We start from the raw sequence: 17,818 nt of genomic DNA, 5'->3' as shown, positions 1-17,818 counted from the left end.
AGATGTGGAGGGCCAGAGGAATGGGGGCGGGCACCTTGTCTTAAGTGCCCCTCCAAGGCTTAATAAAGCCCTGGTGCCAACCCTGCACATGCTTTGGGGCCTTGGTAGAGTGGACTAATATTGCAGGCATACAGGGGTCCAGAAGCATGAAATAAAACTGTTTTGGACTTTAAGGGAATGAAAGCCAATAATATTACTTTGCATAGTTAGCAACATCACCATCTTTTACTACCCATCATACACAAGGGCAATACCTATCGAACATTTGCATATGCTCAGGGGCACCTCAACGTTTTATGTTGGGGGCAAGATAATATTTCACATTGACACCTCTAAATTTCTGAATGCCACACCCTCAGGGGCAACTAGAGTTACCCGCCACACCACATTCTTGACAGAAATATATCTATATTTATATAGATATCTCTATCTGCAGTATCACTGCCATGAGGGGAAGAGTTTGAGCATTTATGTCCATTGGGAATGGATAAAGGGAGATCTTAAGTGAAAGAGGGGAGGAAAATAAGAAGTGGGAGGTGAGAAGGGTGCAGGGTTGGTCCCAGAGAAGGTGCCACCCCACATTAACTAGCCACACACTGTAGAGACTGGAGTTGGGTGCAGGGCAGAGGAGTGTCCTGGAGACGGCAGAGAAGGGCTGTTAGCAGGGAGGAGGTGGAGCAGCCAGAAAGTGGATTATTGTCATCACACTCCCGTGCTAACCCTAAATGGTGAATGCTGCACACTGCATTATTTGCACTTTAAAAAATAAAATTGATGGGGGGGGGGGGAGTGGCTTGCCCCCCCATTCTGACACCTACAGTATATATATGCTGTAAATACACTTACAACTAAATCCTTGTTGAAAACTGTTATTAAATATATCATGTATTAGAATGCAAATAAAAACATTCATCATTAAGGAGAGTGTAATCTGCCTGGCATGGGAATATAAATTAATTATACTGGATTTCACATAGTGTGACATATTTGCATTAAATAGATAGCTAGTTTGGCAAATAAGCTACAGTATCTTATCTGACATCCAGCAGTCACTGCGGACGGTATTACATCTTTGTGTTACATGCTCGTATTTAATACATTTTTACAGATTGGGGGAAATTTACTAAGCTCCCGATTTTGACCGAGATGCCGTTTTTTCATCAAAGTGTCATCTCGGTAATTTACTAAACACTAATCACGGCAGAGATGAGGGCATTCGTAATTTTTTGCAAGTCCAAGTAAAAAATTACGAATGAATACACCATCGGTCAAAACGCGGCTGTTTAAGTATGAATCTCGGTCATTTACTAAGAAGTGCAAAGCAAAAAAAAAACAAACACTGCCGTGAAAAATTACAACTCGTAAAAAAGTGCTAAAAAAAAAACAGACCTTTTTTTTTTATTCGTGATTGGATAGGCATGCACGGATCCATGAGATCCGTGCATGTATATCAGTGGGAAGGGGTGGGAAAGTGCTTATTTTTAAAAAAAAAATTGCGTGGGGTCCCCCCTCCTAAGCATAACCAGCCTCGGGCTCTTTGAGCCCATCCTGGTTGCCGAAATATGGGAAAAAAAATGACAGGGGTTCCCCCATATTTAAGCAACCAGCATCGGGCTCTGCGCCTGGTCCTGGTCCCAAAAATACGGGGGACAAAAAGAGTAGGGGTCCCCCGTATTTTTAAAACCAGCACCGGGCTCCACTAGCTGGACAGATAATGCCACAGCCGGGGGTCACTTTTATATAGTGCCCTGCGGCCGTGGCATCAAAAATCCAACTAGTCACTCCTGGCCGGGGTACCCTGGGGGAGTGGGGACCCCTTCAATCAAGGGGTCCCCCCCCCCAGCCACCCAAGGGCCAGGGGTGAAGCCCGAGGCTGTCCCCCCCATCCAATGGGCTGCGGATGGGGAGGCTGATAGCCTTTGTTGTAAAAGAAAAGATATTGTTTTTAGTAGCAGTACTACAAGGCCCAGCAAGCCTCCCCCGCATGCTGGTACTTGGAGAGCCACAAGTACCAGCATGCGACGGAAAAACGGGCCCGCTGGTACCTGTAGTACTACTACTAAAAAAATACCCAAAAAAAGACAAGACACACACACCGTGAAAGTATAATTTTATTACATACATACATACACACATACATACATACTTACCTTAAGTTCCCACGCAGGTCGGTCCTCTTCTCCAGTAGAATCCAAGGGGTACCTGTTGAAGAAATTATACTCACGAGATCCAGGGGTCCAGGCTCCTCGGGAAATCCAGGGGTAATCCACGTACTTGAAAAAAATAACAAAACGGTGTCCCGACCACGAACTGAAAGGGGACCCATGTTTGCACATAGGTCACCTTTCCACGAATGCCAGAAACCCACTTTGACTTCTGTCTAAGTGGGTTTCTTCAGCCAATCAGGGAGCGCCACGTTGTAGCACTCTCCTGATCAGCTGTGTGCTCCTGTCCTCACTGACAGGCAGCACACGGCAGTGTTACAATGTAGCGCCTATGCGCTACATTGTAACCAATGCTGGGAACTTTCTGCTCAGCGGTGACGTCACTTTAGGTCAACCGCAGGGCAGAAAGTTCCCATCATTGGTTACAATGTAGCGCATAGGCGCTACATTGTAACACTGCCGTGTGCTGCCTGTCAGTGAGGACAGGAGCACACAGCTGATCAGGAGAGTGCTACAACGTGGCGCTCCCTGATTGGCTGAAGAAACCCACTTAGACAGAAGTCAAAGTGGGTTTCTGGCATTCGTGGAAAGGTGACCCATGTGCAAACATGGGTCCCCTTTCAGTTCGTGGTCGGGACACCGTTTTGTTATTTTTTTCAAGTACGTGGATTACCCCTGGATTTCCCGAGGAGCCTGGACCCCTGGATCTCGTGAGTATAATTTCTTCAACAGGTACCCCTTGGATTCTACTGGAGAAGAGGACCGACCTGCGTGGGAACTTAAGGTAAGTATGTATGTATGTATGTGTGTATGTATGTAATAAAATTATACTTTCACGGTGTGTGTGTCTTGTCTTTTTTTGGGTATTTTTTTAGTAGTAGTACTACAGGTACCAGCGGGCCCGTTTTTCCGTCGCATGCTGGTACTTGTGGTTCTCCAAGTACCAGCATGCGGGGGAGGCTTGCTGGGCCTTGTAGTACTGCTACTAAAAACAATATCTTTTCTTTTACAACAAAGGCTATCAGCCTCCCCATCCGCAACCCATTGGATGGGGGGGGACAGCCTCGGGCTTCACCCCTGGCCCTTGGGTGGCTGGGGGGGGGACCCCTTGATTGAAGGGGTCCCCACTCCCCCAGGGTACCCCGGCCAGGGGTGACTAGATGGATTTTTGATGCCACGGCCGCAGGGCACTATATAAAAGTGACCCCCGGCTGTGGCATTATCTGTCCAGCTAGTGGAGCCCGGTGCTGGTTTTAAAAATACGGGGGACCCCTACTCTTTTTGTCCCCCGTATTTTTGGAACCAGGACCAGGCGCAGAGCCCGATGCTGGTTGCTTAAATATGGGGGAACCCCTGTCATTTTTTTCCCCATATTTCGGCAACCAGGATCGGCTCAAAGAGCCCGAGGCTGGTTATGCTTAGGAGGGGGGACCCCACGCAATTTTTTTTTTAAATTTTACAGTGTTTAATTAAAAAAAAAAAAAAATAATAGAACCCCAGCACGGATCACACAGATCCGGCCGAGATTAATTGTAAAAAAGTCGGCAGTGTTTTGCTAATCACTGCCGTAAAAAACACAAAAAAAACACGAATGACATCGACATCGGAAGAAAAGAAAAACCCGAATACGACAGCTTAGTAAATCCATCGTAACAAATTCAAAAAGTTGCAGTTTTACACTTTCGATGTCATTCGTGATTGAACTTTGACCTGAAACGGGAAAATACGAATCTTAGTAAATTTACCCCATTGTGTCTATTTTTCATGTTTCAATTGTTCAACTTGTTACAGTAAAGAGTGAAAATATGTAGAGATAAGTAGTGCAACTACTGGGGTAACTGCGTTTGGAAGTAGATAACAGGAATGTATGCAGGATCAAGGTAATATACACAGTAATATATGCAGAAACAATAGTAAACAAGGTTTTATAAATCATTATAATGAGAGAAGGATGAGTGAGTGTAATCAGTACATGTTTATAGTTGGTTGAGATTGTCCAGTGGAAAGAGGAAATTATGCGAGGAAGGGCAGAAGTAATGGTGAGGGAACAGGTGCACATATATGAGGTTCTGTAGATAGATTTGGGTTTGCAAAAATATATTGATGGAAAAAGCAAAGTGTTCTGCAGGTTGCACAGGAGAAGAAGCATAGCTGCCAGTATTTTACTGAATAAACAGTAAGTGGTGAATGTTTCAGTGTTGTAAAGGAAGGCAATAGGGTAGCAGAAGTATTGAGCACAGTCAGTCGTGTAACCTCTCTGCAGCAGTTGTTCATTTTAATTTTAATAGTGCCCTAGTTCATTTGCTAAACTAAAGTAGTGCCCTACTTAATTTTAAGCTGCATAGTAGTGGTAACTTTATGAACCATCATAGTTCGCTAGTTTACATCAGGTCACATTGCAGGGCTGCCATTACACATTATGGCACACAGTATCCCCAATACACATTATGGGGGGTATTCAATTGTATTCAGAAACTGCCGTCTTGTCGGAAAAGACGGCAATTTCCGACTTTTTTAGGATGGAAACTGTTCCGACCTATTCAATCCTTTCTGACAAGTCGGCAAATATGTGGATCGGCGGATTAGCCACGGATCCACGTGTTTCGTGGCCAAATCCGACAAGTTTTGGCCCCAGTTCCAACAATTGTCAGAACCGGGGAGATGAGACGGGGGAGCGGGGACATGTCATGAGGGCGAGCGGGGACAGGTAGGAGAGGAGCGTGGACGGGAGAGGAGAGGAGCGTGGACGGGCGAGGAGAGGAGCGTGGACGGGTGAGGAGAGGAGTGGGGATGGGTGAGGAGAGGATCGGGGACGGGTGAGGAGAGGAGCAGGTCAGTGACAGCAAACAACGGGACAGTATCAGCAAGGATGGGACACCGGCACTCAGCATTAGAGGACACGACCACAAGACAGGTCAGAAATAGATGACAGCATGGGGTATGAGTGGTGTCTGCCTCCCCAGGAACTTGTGATAGTTGTCGGGAATGGCCAAATCTGACAGTCGGATTTGGACGCTCATTGAATACTGACCTTTCGGATCCTTTCCATCGGAAAGGATCCTACAGGAATTGAATATGCCCCTATGACATAGTGTCCCCAGTTAAAATTTTGCCATGTTACAGTGCCCCAGTTCCTATTATACCACACTATAGTGCCTCCATTTCATATTGTGCCACATTACAGTGCCCCTGCACTGCACACCTTGCACCCATTCTAAATATGCTAGTGCTTACATAGTGTTACAAGTAAGCAGAGGTGGGACAGGCCTCCTTTGGAGATCTTCTACTATCTTCCGGCATTAGAACATGGCCTATGCATAGGATCAATTACTGATACCAATTTCATAGTCTATTTAGAACAATGGGTCAGTTTGTCAGAATGTTTCTGTTAATGTGTTAGTGCTTGTTAATGTTTGCAGCTACTAAAACAAGAAGATACAAACAATAGTGAGGGAGGTATTTTTCCTCATACTCCCATAATACAATATACAGTACATTTGACAATTGTGATAATCAATTACAGAAGGCAAAATATAGTAATGAGCTACATAGCCTAAATCCCAAGACAAATGTATTCAGGGATGGTGAGCTCTGAGCAGATAGCTACTAGAGGTTCGTGTAAAAACATATCACATACTATCCTTGTTTCAGTATTTATTACAGAGCAGCTTCTACGCAGGACTCCTATGTGTGTTTATGGATACAAAATCTTCCACTGGTGAGCAACTTACAAACTCATTGAACTAATCTCCTAGAGCAAGGGTGGCCAACCAGTCAAAGGCAAAGAGCAAAAAATCTTATTAGGTACGTCAAAGAGCCGGCTTCGAGCCGAAGGCAAGTATACAAAAATGGGGTGTTTCCTTGTGCCTGCTAGGCCACTCCCCTGGTATAAAATACATTTAAAAAGCCACTTCCACATAAAATAATTGAGGAAGAAAGATCCACATAAAATATACTGAAAAAGCCAGATTCACATAATACACTTCAATTCCCCCATATGTCACTCCAGCCAGCTCCCTTAAGTGTCACTCCTGCTAGCACACACCCATGTCACTCCATCCAGCTCCCCCATGAGTCATTCCTGCCAGCACTCTCCTGTGTCACTCCTGCCAGGACCCTCATGTGTCACTACAGCTCCCCCCCACACACCTTGTGCCATTGCAGCAGCCCCTTATGTGTCCTCTGTTTGCCAGTGGGTGTCTCACCTCTAGTATCCGGCTCCCTCAGTTCTCAGCCCCCATAGTGCTGCTGCCTGTCTGGCTGGAGTGCAGCAGTTTACGGATCTGTTGTGGTCATGTCAGGAGCCACATTTGAATAAAGAAAGAGCCGCATGCGGCTCAAGAGCCACAGGTTGGCCACGGCTGTCCTAGAGTGAAATCTGTGATTCTCAAGTGTTAAATCAATGCAATATACAGCCTAAAAAGCTCAGTTATCATACATTACTATTAATTAAACAGCAAATAAATGATGATGAGAAACATAAATAATAGTTATGGGATTCATCCGGCGTTATATACAGTTCACTAACAGTACTCTGGAATTACCAATATATACCAACAACAGAATATACTGCATAAAAAAAAAAAGTAAATCAGGGTTGCACACCGCAGTTTATCCGCACTAGCAGCCTACCTAGTATGGAGTGGACACAAAGTTCAATTCTTACGCAGTTTTCATGCAAAAATATGAAATGTGAGACATCGTAAAGTAATATTGTTTGGTTTAATGTATGATGACACCTCAAATGCATTGGTTGAAAAGTACAGACCACCACTCAGACGGACATCGGAAATTTGATTAGTTCATTCCCATCTGTTAGGAGCCATTTATTTTCTATTGTGAATCTGATTTTGGATAAACAGATGTAGCCAAGCTCATCTCTGTATCTTGCCGTATTCGCGGCAAGCCAGGCGTGGCAAGTGTGCCCACAACCAGGACGCGCGGGTGCATCTAAGTATGCGCGCCCAAAGGAATACATGTGTGACGTACTAAGGCACAGCTCGGCATACTAAGGTGCACGCACGTCTAGACGCAGCAGTTGTGCCCATGCAGCCATTCCTCAGGCTTTATAAGTGTGGCTACATCTGTAATTACAAGTTTATACATTATGTAGACAAAAGTGATTGGACACTAACAGCAAATTAATCAACTAGATTTTATTGAAGTCAGTATTTTACTAGGTCCACCACGTGCAGTGATAACTGCAGACACCCTTCTTGGCAAACTGTCCACAAGATCCTGGACAACAGCAGGGGGTATGTTTTGCCATTCCGCCTTAAGTACAGTGACCAACTGCGACACTGAAGAAGGTTGAGAGGGTTTAGAAGGTAGCCATCACTCCAATTCATCCCAGAGATTCTCAGTGAGGTTTAGATCTGGACTCTGAGCTGGCCAGTCCATCCGGGTTGCAGAATTTCTGTATACTAGGCCAGCATAACCCCTAAACATGACACCGCGCAGCCTCCGATGATCCCCTTTTGAAACTCAAATAGCTCCTTCCGGCAAGCCACTATGTTAGCAAATTATCTACTGAGTGCCCCTATACTTGTTTTATACCTTCACAAACATGTGTTTGCTGCAGGAGCATACCATTTTGCTTGTGCCGGGGGGTGGGGTCCACTGACTTTTGCCCATATAGGGCCAGATGTAATGACGCCCGAGTTCAGCAGCTGTGCGGGATGACGGCCAAACTCAGACTTTTTTTTTTAAAGGGGCAATCACTTACAAGGCATGGTTTTGCCTTGTAAGTGATTGCCCCTTTAAAAAAAATTCTGAGTTACATACGGCTCATAGTGTATTTTATTGCTGCGTTTATATATATTTCTTGTAAATGTGACATTAAAATAATGTTTCTATGTAAAAAATGGTATTGCACTAGATGTGCTCTCCTTCACATTTGAAATCCCTGAACAATAGAGTTTTGAAGCATGCAAAAAGAAGACCGCATAGCTGCAGCAATCCCTACCATTTGATGAGTTCTCTATCATGCATTTAGGGGCTAATTCAGGTTGGATCGCAAATCGCAATCCAACCGGAATTTTTACAATCTCCCGCAGGTGCATGCGCTGCTCCCGTCCTGTGCATGGGGGGGGGGGGTGGAGCAAAAAATGCGATCGCCCCTGCCAGTCAATCAGGCAGAGGCGAGTGGGAGGGATGGGGGGGCGGCAATGCTCCATTTCCAGGGAGGAGACGGAGTGTTGCGGGGGCCGTGTGACGCGAACGGGGCGTAGTCAGATGAACGGGGGCATGATCACATCGGCTGCGTGACGTAACTAGCAGCCACTGTGATCAGGGAGAAGGCAACGGGTCTCCTGCGGGCACAACCAAGCTGTGCCGGCAGGAGGCTTCCAGTACCCCCAGCGTGCTAGGAAAAGCATAGCAAATTCTGCTGATTAGCAGAATTTGCTATCCTTACTGAATTAGCTCCTTAATGCATAAAGGCCTGATTCTGAGGTGGGAGTAAAGCAAAAAAGAGCAAGCAACTGTGTACATGGACAACCCATGTTGCAAAGCAAGCGGTGCAAATATATTTATTTCTTTTGCATGTACAGTAGCCTACGAATACCGGGAAGCTTCATTTTTTATTTATTTAGATATACTTACCTACTTTTCATTTCTCCTCTACAGGAGAAGCCATGAGAGGAGAAGCTACAGGGAACTTCAGGGGGCTGGGCTCTGACATCATCAGGCCCCACCCCCACCTTGGGAAAACACCACAATTCACGAGTCTGTGGGATGATGATGGGGATAAAATTATGAGATTTGTATCATTTTAGCTTCCCCCCATGGACACGCGAATGGCAGTGATTATCTCTCCATTCTGCCCACTTTACTAGGGTGTAGGCAGGATTCCGGAGATCTACCTGCTCTTCTGGGGGTGCAGGGGCTTCCTCAAAGACTGGGAGTTTCCCACAACTTTCAGGAAAGTAGGCAAGTATGAATTTAGATCCGGGCTAGGACACGCCCCTCCCAAACCTAAATCTCTCTGCACATTTTAAAACCTGCCCTATCTGTAGGGCAACATAGATTTGCCAAGGTGCACAGTTACTTGTTCCCAAGTGCACTACAAAAGGAGGCTTCTTATAAATCATCTGAAGGTGGACTTGCCTTCTATTTTTCTGCATACTACAGTATTCGGGACATTTTTGGTCTGTGATATAATTTGCTCTATTTGTTTAATCGAACACATGGGGGTAAATTTACTAAGACAAGAGTTCTATTTAAGATGGGATGTTGCCCACAGCAACCAATCAGATTCCAGGTATTATCTTCTAGAAGGTGCTAGATAAATGAGAAGTAAAATTGTATTGGTTGCTATGGGCAACATCCCATCTTAAACAGAACTCCCATCTTAGTAAATTTACCCCTTGGTGTCATCCTACACCAAACCATGCAATGTTACCCTATGATGTCTTACATGAAAACTGCATAACTAATTGAACTTTGTGCCCACACCACACTAGGAAGGTTGCACATGTGGATACATTCCTAAATTTACTCACTTGTTTTTATGTACGATAAGGAAATGATTTGCACATGGGAAAACAAGTATGAAGTAGCCCTAGCAAGGGATAAATCACAGAACAAGCACTAGCTTACTTGTATTAATTTTCTGCAGGGAGATGTGTTTTTCCAGTTGTCGCCGTAGTTTGACTTCTGCGCCATACTTGCCAGTTGTCCCGTTGTCAGCAAGAATGAAATGTGAATGCATACTGTTCAGAACTGTCAGTTTACTCATGGGATTGGACATGGTCTGATATGGCCGAACAACCTTTAAGAATACATACAAGATAAAGAATAAAACAATGAAAGGCATTTATCCCATTACTGTGACATCTTCTCTCCACTATACAGAGAGAAGCAATGTATGATGGCCAGTGCTCAATGAGCCATGAAACAATTCAGTGAGAGGCTGACAGGGGTATGTGGTGTGTAGATCAGGCGGCAAGCATCTTATAGTCGGTAGACAGTAACTGTGAAGTGCCTTAGCCTCATGCTAGTACAATGGTATGGGTTTAGTATTAAATACCTACAATCAAAATCCCGACAACAATTGACTGACAGTCAAAATACCGACAATGTCAAAATACTGACATTTAAAATACTGACAAGGTCAAAATACCAACATTTAAAAGGTTGACAGGTCAAAAAGTCGACAGAGTTTTTCATTTTTTGGGTGTGTATGTCGACATAGGTCTACATGGACACCAAGTGTACCGTGTCCCCTCGCTGTGCTCGCCATGCTTCGGGCACGGTGCCTCGCTGCACTCGGCACACTATTATATCCCCCCTCCAGGTCCACTGGGATTGTACAGTATAAAGAAGTTGGTTTCAATGAAGAAATCATGAAAAACGTATGTCGACTTTTTGACCTGTCGACATTTTAAATGTCAGTATTTTGACCTTGTCTGTGTTTTAAATGTTGGAATTTTGACAATGTCGGTATTTTGGCCTTGTCGGTATTCTGACTGTCGGTCAATGGTTGGCAGTATTTTGATCATCGGGATTTTGATTGTAGGTTAATTGGCTGCATCCCAATGGTAAAATTATGTCAGTGATTACAGTAAACTAATATCTGAAATAACAAATATCAGTTAAAACCCACTGATTCATTCACCTGTTTATTAGGATGGTTACATGCACAGGTTGCATATAAAGAATAGCACCATGCATGTACATGGGCAAATCATTGATTTTATTTTTTTATATTTCGTTATAAAAAACCCATGGACTTGGGGATTTTATGGAGGGGAAGGGACTGATGTGCAACATGCCACAAGGCTTGCATATTAATTAGGTACACAATCTGGCCCAAATAAAGTATAAGCTGTGTGTAAAAGGTTTAAAGCAAAGTGTAGAAGCTTTTTACATAGTAAAATCGGAAGCACTGTGCTATATTGTCATTTCACATTACTCTTGCAAGAATTCACAGCCTGAAAAGCATATTACACAGCGTGCCGTGCTGTTGGCAGAAGAGGAGTTGGTGTTTTACATTTCTGCAGATGACAGTGGTAACAGAACAACAGAGAATTGTTAGCAGCCATGGGAAACTACACAAGACATATGTAGACAACAAGGTAAGCACACAGAAAACATGGAGAGCATACAAATAATATGCAAAACAGATATCGAAAATAAATAAGAGACATGGGAAGTAGACGGGTAATAGCATATGAAGTAAGAGAACCGCGCCCTCTCACTGAAGGAGATAAGTCAATCTAAAGGTAGTGATTGCTGCCTTTTTTTAAAGGAAGGAGAGAGTTCCAGACTCTTTCGTGGTGAATTTGAAATAGGGAATATCCTTTTTTGACGCAGATTCTACCAATTGAAATAGTCAATAGCACTTCTTAGAATTTCATGGCAGGGACGTGCGGTGATATAAATGGCTGATGAGGCAATGGCTTGTACCAGAGCCAGATTTACACATACTATATGAGCCCAAGGGTTCATGTGGGCATTATCAGGGCCACTGTGCCTTCAATTGTCCCCGGCCCAGTCACTCTGACAATGAGGGGAGGACCTGGGCCGCTCATATCGCCCGCCGATATTTCTGTAACCCTGCTATGGACCCCCGTTCCTCCCCCAGTGGGGGAGGAACCATCGCCCGTCACCTGTCTGCCTGTCACCCACCGCACCAGTGTAGTAGACACTTAGTATTCCGTATGGAGTGCTATTGAAAATGTCCCTCCCAAAATGGCCGCCACCACCGATAGAGACAGTTATTAAAAATGCTAGATGAGGCAGCGGACACTGTGTGAGGGACATTTTCAATAGTATTCCATATGGAATACTGAGTGTCTGCTGCACTGACGCAATGGGCATCATGAGCAGCGAATGGGGGCCCATAGCAGTCAATAGTTTGAACTTGGCAGCCAGGTAGGGGGGATCCCCTGACAACGATCAGAATCCCTGACAATGAGCAGAACCCCTGGCAATGAGCAGAACCCCTGACAATGAGCAGGTACTGTGGCATAGGGCCTAATATGGTGTCAGGGGTATGTGCACAGGAATTACATTATATAATATTTATATTATTATTATTATTATTATTATTTTTTGTGGGGTAGGGGTGGGGGGGTTGTTCCATCTATATCAGTCCCGGGACCCACAATTTTTGATGGCAGCCCTGGGCAATATACACAGGTGCAGCACTATATATTGCTGTTTTGATAAGAGATGTGTGGTAAAGGTAGGTGGGGAGGCACTGCTTCACTTGCCATACCCTTTTTACTGCACAGTTTTGACTATAGAAATTATTAGAATAAAACAAAGAAGATACGTATAATATATTCTTTGTATTTTTCATATACTTTATGGGGGTTATTCTGAGTTGATCGTAGCCCTGCAAAATTTTGCAGGGCTATGATCATGGCAATAGATATGCGGGGGGACGACCAGCACAGGGCTATCCCGCCCCACATGTCAGTGCCGGCACCCCCCGCAGAAGTGCAAAAGCATCGCACAGAGGCGATGCTTTTGAAGTTTAGGAGTAGCTCGTGGCCAGCGCAGATTTAGCGTGCTGGCCGGGAGCTACTCATCGCTCCTCGTCATGCAGCGGCTGCGTGTGACGTAACGCAGCTGCTGCGGCCCGCCCCCCGCACGGTCCGGCCATGCCTGCGTTGGCCGGACTACGCCCCCATAACGGCGACCAAACGCCACCGGGCCGCCCCCTCCCTCCCTCCCAGCGACCGCCCCTGCCTCTGTCTGCCTGAAATGACGGCCTTCGGCCGTCTGGCATGCGCCTGCGCACTGCGGCACCGGCGCATGCGCAATTCCGACCCGACCGCTGCGCTGCGATAAACTGCAGCGAGCGATCGGGACAGAATGACCCCCTATGTACTGGAGTATGACAGGAAAGGCTCTGCCTTACCTGCCTCAACTCATCGCACGTCACTATTTCATGGGTACAATGCCTTGTTTCTTCGGGATTATTTATGCTAACTTTTCTCAAGTAGTGTCTTTATAGTGCAGAGAAGGGAAGCTGTAAGATCAGAGTGGCAACATTATGTTCTCTTAGGGGTCTGTTTACTAAGCCATGGATGGACATAAAGTGGGCGGAGATAAAGTACCAGCCAATTGGAACTGTCATTTTTCAAACCCAGCCTGTGACATGACAGTTAGTAGCTGATTGGCTATTTATTACTTTATCTCCATCCACTTTATCTCCATCTAAGGCTTAGTAAATAGACCCCTGTGTCTGGTTACACATCTATACAAATATCAGCCAATCACCCGATATCGGGTGAAAGGGCCAAGGTGTGTGTATAGGTGTGTATGCCTATGCAGTAGTATTGCAGGAGTGTTGGCCTATAAATGAATGCAACAGCTGGGGACAGGAGGTCATTTTATGTGCTATCTAATATATGTCGGCCGACCTCCCGATCCCATAGAATCCCGTACACACTGAGCTATTTCTACCACAGTGTGTACGGGGCTCGCTGATGGCTGACAGGTCAAGCTGTGGGCACACTGCTCAGCTCATCGGGAGTGCTAACCCGATCGGCCGAGTAATCGTAAAGAATTCTATTGGTAGATCCTGTGCTACAAAAGTACCTTCTCTACTCCAATGTGAAAGCATAAAAAAGACATGGGTCCAAGGCATTTCTGATGGGATGGTTTACAATTTCCCATCACCAAGCTTTTTTAGTTTTACTAATTTTAGCAACTAGTCATCACTCACTACTTCTAATGGTGATGTTTGACTAAGCAAGACTAAGCCAGACAAACACTAACCGCGAGTGTGAACTGCACACAATTATAGGGGGTAACTACTGCCACCACCTGGGTCCTTATCTGCAATCTGCAACTACCAGCTGTAATTGCTCTCACTTCTTGGACACTATGGGGGACCTTCAAGAGCGATAAAGTGGAGAAGTAGTCCGTATCAACCAACCAGTTTCTGGCATTTTTTATTCTGGGCTGATTGGTTGCTATGGGCAATTACTCCACTTTATCTCTCTGGCAGGTTTGATACATCTCCCCTATGTAGCTGCTGAAGATCCACTTTACTGTCCATTAGGAAGCCAAGGTGTCTAGTACAATTTTGATACTGGCACTGTACAGTCTGTGTGAATTCTAATGTTTAAATCTTGGCAATTCCAGGGCGTGGTTTCGGGTCTGGGACTGACTCTAAGCTGAATTTGGTCCAAGGATATTGAAACCTAGACCCCAGGGAGGAAAAGCTGAAGCTTAAGAAGCTGGACTTTAATGAGCAGCGCTGCAGTACCTGGGACTATACAGAGAAGGTACTCCTTATGGGTTCACTCAGGGCCTAAGGCTGGTGGGGTCCCAGGGGCAATGAATTTGTGGGGGCCCTCACAAGTAATAGTGATGGCAACTCATGAGCATGCACAAACCCACTGCATTGCATCGTGGAGTCTTACCTGGACTCTGCAGCATGGACAGGGACAGTGCGCAGCCACACCACAACAGATGCAACTGGCTTACGGGTCACTGTCTCATCAAGATTTACATCGCTACCCTGCGAGACTCACTCTACACTTATGACATCCTCAGAGGCCGAATAACTGAGCCGCTAGAAGGGACTCCTTCTGCAAAATGTGCTGTCTGACTGACTTTACACAGGTCTGTGTGGTGGCCCCGGGACGACTGCCCATCACCCCTACCTTAATCTGGCCCTCAGTTCACCAGAGCACGGAACCCTGGAACTGTAAAGTCTATTCAGCTGGAAAAAAATATATATACACTCACAGGCGCTATTCACAAAATAAATAATTACCAAATTGTGTGAAAAGTTAGAGAGAGGGGCGGCGAGGTTACAACATGAAATAGGCATGTAAGAGACATGGAGAGCAGACATTGAAAAGCATATCAGAGACATGGGGAGCAGATATGGTGAAGAAGGACAACATACTTGGGGTAGCCAACAAGTAGCATGGATACGCTTATATAACATACAAGAGGCTGAGGAGAGACACAGAGAAAAAAATTAAAAGGAGGACAGACAAAGACCAATCAAAAGGCATGTGTAATTAAATCTATTTTCTATTATGTGTATTTATTAAGAGACTTAATTTGGTTTAATTTTGTCATCTTTATGAAGTGAGAATTTTCTGTAACTGCAGCAAGGGGGCTTTTACTTTTCTGTACTGCTCTAAAAAACACAATCACTCACACTTGCCTAGGGAAATACAAATGTCACATACAGCCAAGCGATTTTCCAAACCATTAAAGCTAAACCAGTGGTTCCCAAACTCGGTTCTCAAAGCCAGGGGCGCCGACAGCTCTGCCCGGCCTCGGTAATGAGAAGAGGTGTGGTCAACGGGGTAGGTGTTGCCAGACCCTGCTCATTCCAAAATATGAAAAAATGCAACTTCTGTGCAGGTGCCTTGAGGTCTTAGTTTGTGAACTTCTGAGCTATTATAAACTAATCATAATTTCTCCACTTGATCCTTAGATTTGGTACACAATTACTATAGGTTACATCAATAAATTCTGCCCATAAAATATGGATATAAATCTGTACCTGTACATAAAATCAGAAAATGTTTTATCTATTTGAGGGTGTTGCTTTATGTTGACTGGCCATAACCATACACCCCAAATAAGAAGGTTACTTACATCTTTGCCAATGAGGTCCTCCTGATTTTCTACTATTCCCCAGGGGGCAATACCAATCGTGCAGATCTTCCCTCTTGACTTTGATGCATGGTCTTTCAAAGCATCTCCTACATGGCGAATGACACCTAGAAAATAGCGGGGTATGAGGTATTCATTTAAAAAATAAGCTGACATCTAATTACCAAATGTAACAGTATATTAGTGATGAATATCACAAGCAAATGCTATTAGGTAAATGGCACATGCTGTATTTGATTACTATAACAATGGCTGCCTATGGCATAGGCTTCCAATAAAAGAAGTTATTTTCACTCATGTTTTAGCACAAAAATCAAGATAGTAGACCAGATCTAGCTATCATAATGTAATATGTACTGTAGAGTATAAAGCTATTAAGAAGTCAATGAGGAGTACCATTTTTCTTTGTAAAATATTTCATAAATGGAAATGTATATGGAGATCGCTAGTACATTAAGCCGTTGTACTCCTGCAGTGATGTGATGCATGTAACTGTCAGGACAGAAATCTTTTTCCAAACTCCTACCAGCAGGTCCTCTCCCCATGAAACCTTTCACCGAGAGAATTTGTCACGGACAGATTGAAAAGCCCACGTCAAGCAGGAAAGGGTCATAAATGTTTGTAAAAGGAGATAGAAAATTTGTTCATAAACATCATAAAGCTAATTGCCTCCGCTAGAATATTTTGTGAACAAGTTCTAATCCCTACAACTATTACATGCTACATGTTTAATACCTAGATTCTTTGACAATGTTTTAATTTCTTATTTTACAATATTTTGATTTCTAAATATGGCAACATGAAAATATGCTATAAAAATTTCCAAGTTTTATTTTTATGTGTTAAGGGAAAAATCTCAAGCCCTTCAGAGGTTGATTCTTCATCCATGTTTGTATATTTTGCTGGTACTGCTTCTGCAACTATATGTAAATGCTGCTATAAGCTCTTCCTTGGTGTACAAGTGTGCATCTGAATGTGCATGGACTAATACACCCTTTTAGGGTAGATGTATGTATCAGCAAGGATGTGATAGGTCTACTCTAGCACCTTATACCAGCTACACAGTAACAAGGGGTGGCATTTCTAAAGAGTATATCTACCTTCTGGATCTGATACATCATCTTTTGGTGGGTGGGGTGTGAGCATATGAATATAGTAAAGATTCAGAGCAAAGTAATGTATAAATGAAAAACGAAATATAGCGTACAGTATACCCAAATCTTGTAACTATTCAAAACCAGTCACTTGATACAGTGAGAAAATAATAAAATACATGTGATACTATATACTCCATATGAGTCTCTCTAGAGTTGAAATCTGTTGATGATTTATATAACCTTCTTATTTATGTCCTCATAAACAGATATGTGCTTTTCAGCACTGGAGAGTAATCCTACTTGTCTTAGATGGAATAGTTCTGTTTTTTTATTGCCATCACCAGAACAGCAAATCAATGAATTGCTGCCTAAATATCTAATAAAAGAAGTATCTTAGCTACTTGAGATTCCGATGATTCAGATAAAATATGTGTGCTCTTATTTTACTCACACTAGGAGCATTTTTATTAAAAATATTTGTGGGATATCTTTTGAATACATCCATTTTCAAGGGGTCCCTGCAAATATTGGGTTGGGTATGATATGCTGAATGTCGACATTCAGTAATGTACATGTCTACAATGTTGACAGATAACATGTTGACATTGACAGAATTTCGACAGTACTATTGCTGCTTACATCTAAGGATAATTGCAGCCCAGTCCTAACCCTAATTGCAGCCTAACCCTGATTACTGCCTAACCCTAACCTTAATTGCATTGGTCAGTTTGTTCAAGTTAACCTATTGGACACAGGCTTCACACAGGCAAGTGTGCTGTTGGTGTGAGTTATATTTTGTAGGTTCTTCCAAAATTCATGTGGGTTTCTTTTGAGCGCATATATATTTTTTTGAGGGTTTATGACAAAATTAGCTTATGTGTATATCTATGGTATGGATATAAAATTGAAAGCTCTACTGGAGCAGGGATTGATGTACTGGAATAAAATTCTTTGATT

At 43.8% G+C, this 17,818-nt stretch overlaps 1 protein-coding gene across 3 annotated transcripts in view; it reads right to left on the bottom strand.

Moving 5' to 3' along the window:
- TRPM3 (transient receptor potential cation channel subfamily M member 3) overlaps positions 1–17,818 on the bottom strand; it is a 694,734-nt gene that overhangs the window by 362,395 nt on the left and 314,521 nt on the right. For all 3 annotated transcript variants that reach the window (XM_063913891.1, XM_063913889.1, XM_063913890.1), the window contains exons 5-6: positions 15,747–15,871; positions 9,765–9,936 (exon numbers count right to left, since the gene is read on the bottom strand). In XM_063913891.1, the coding sequence (XP_063769961.1) occupies positions 9,765–9,936; positions 15,747–15,871 (297 nt within the window). The remainder of the gene's footprint in view (positions 1–9,764; positions 9,937–15,746; positions 15,872–17,818) is intronic.

This window comes from Pseudophryne corroboree, chromosome 1 (assembly GCF_028390025.1).
Source record: "Pseudophryne corroboree isolate aPseCor3 chromosome 1, aPseCor3.hap2, whole genome shotgun sequence".
NCBI lineage: Eukaryota > Metazoa > Chordata > Amphibia > Anura > Myobatrachidae > Pseudophryne > Pseudophryne corroboree.
The sequence above is the reverse complement of the archived record's forward strand: the minus strand, read 5'-3'. Positions and strand labels throughout refer to the sequence as shown.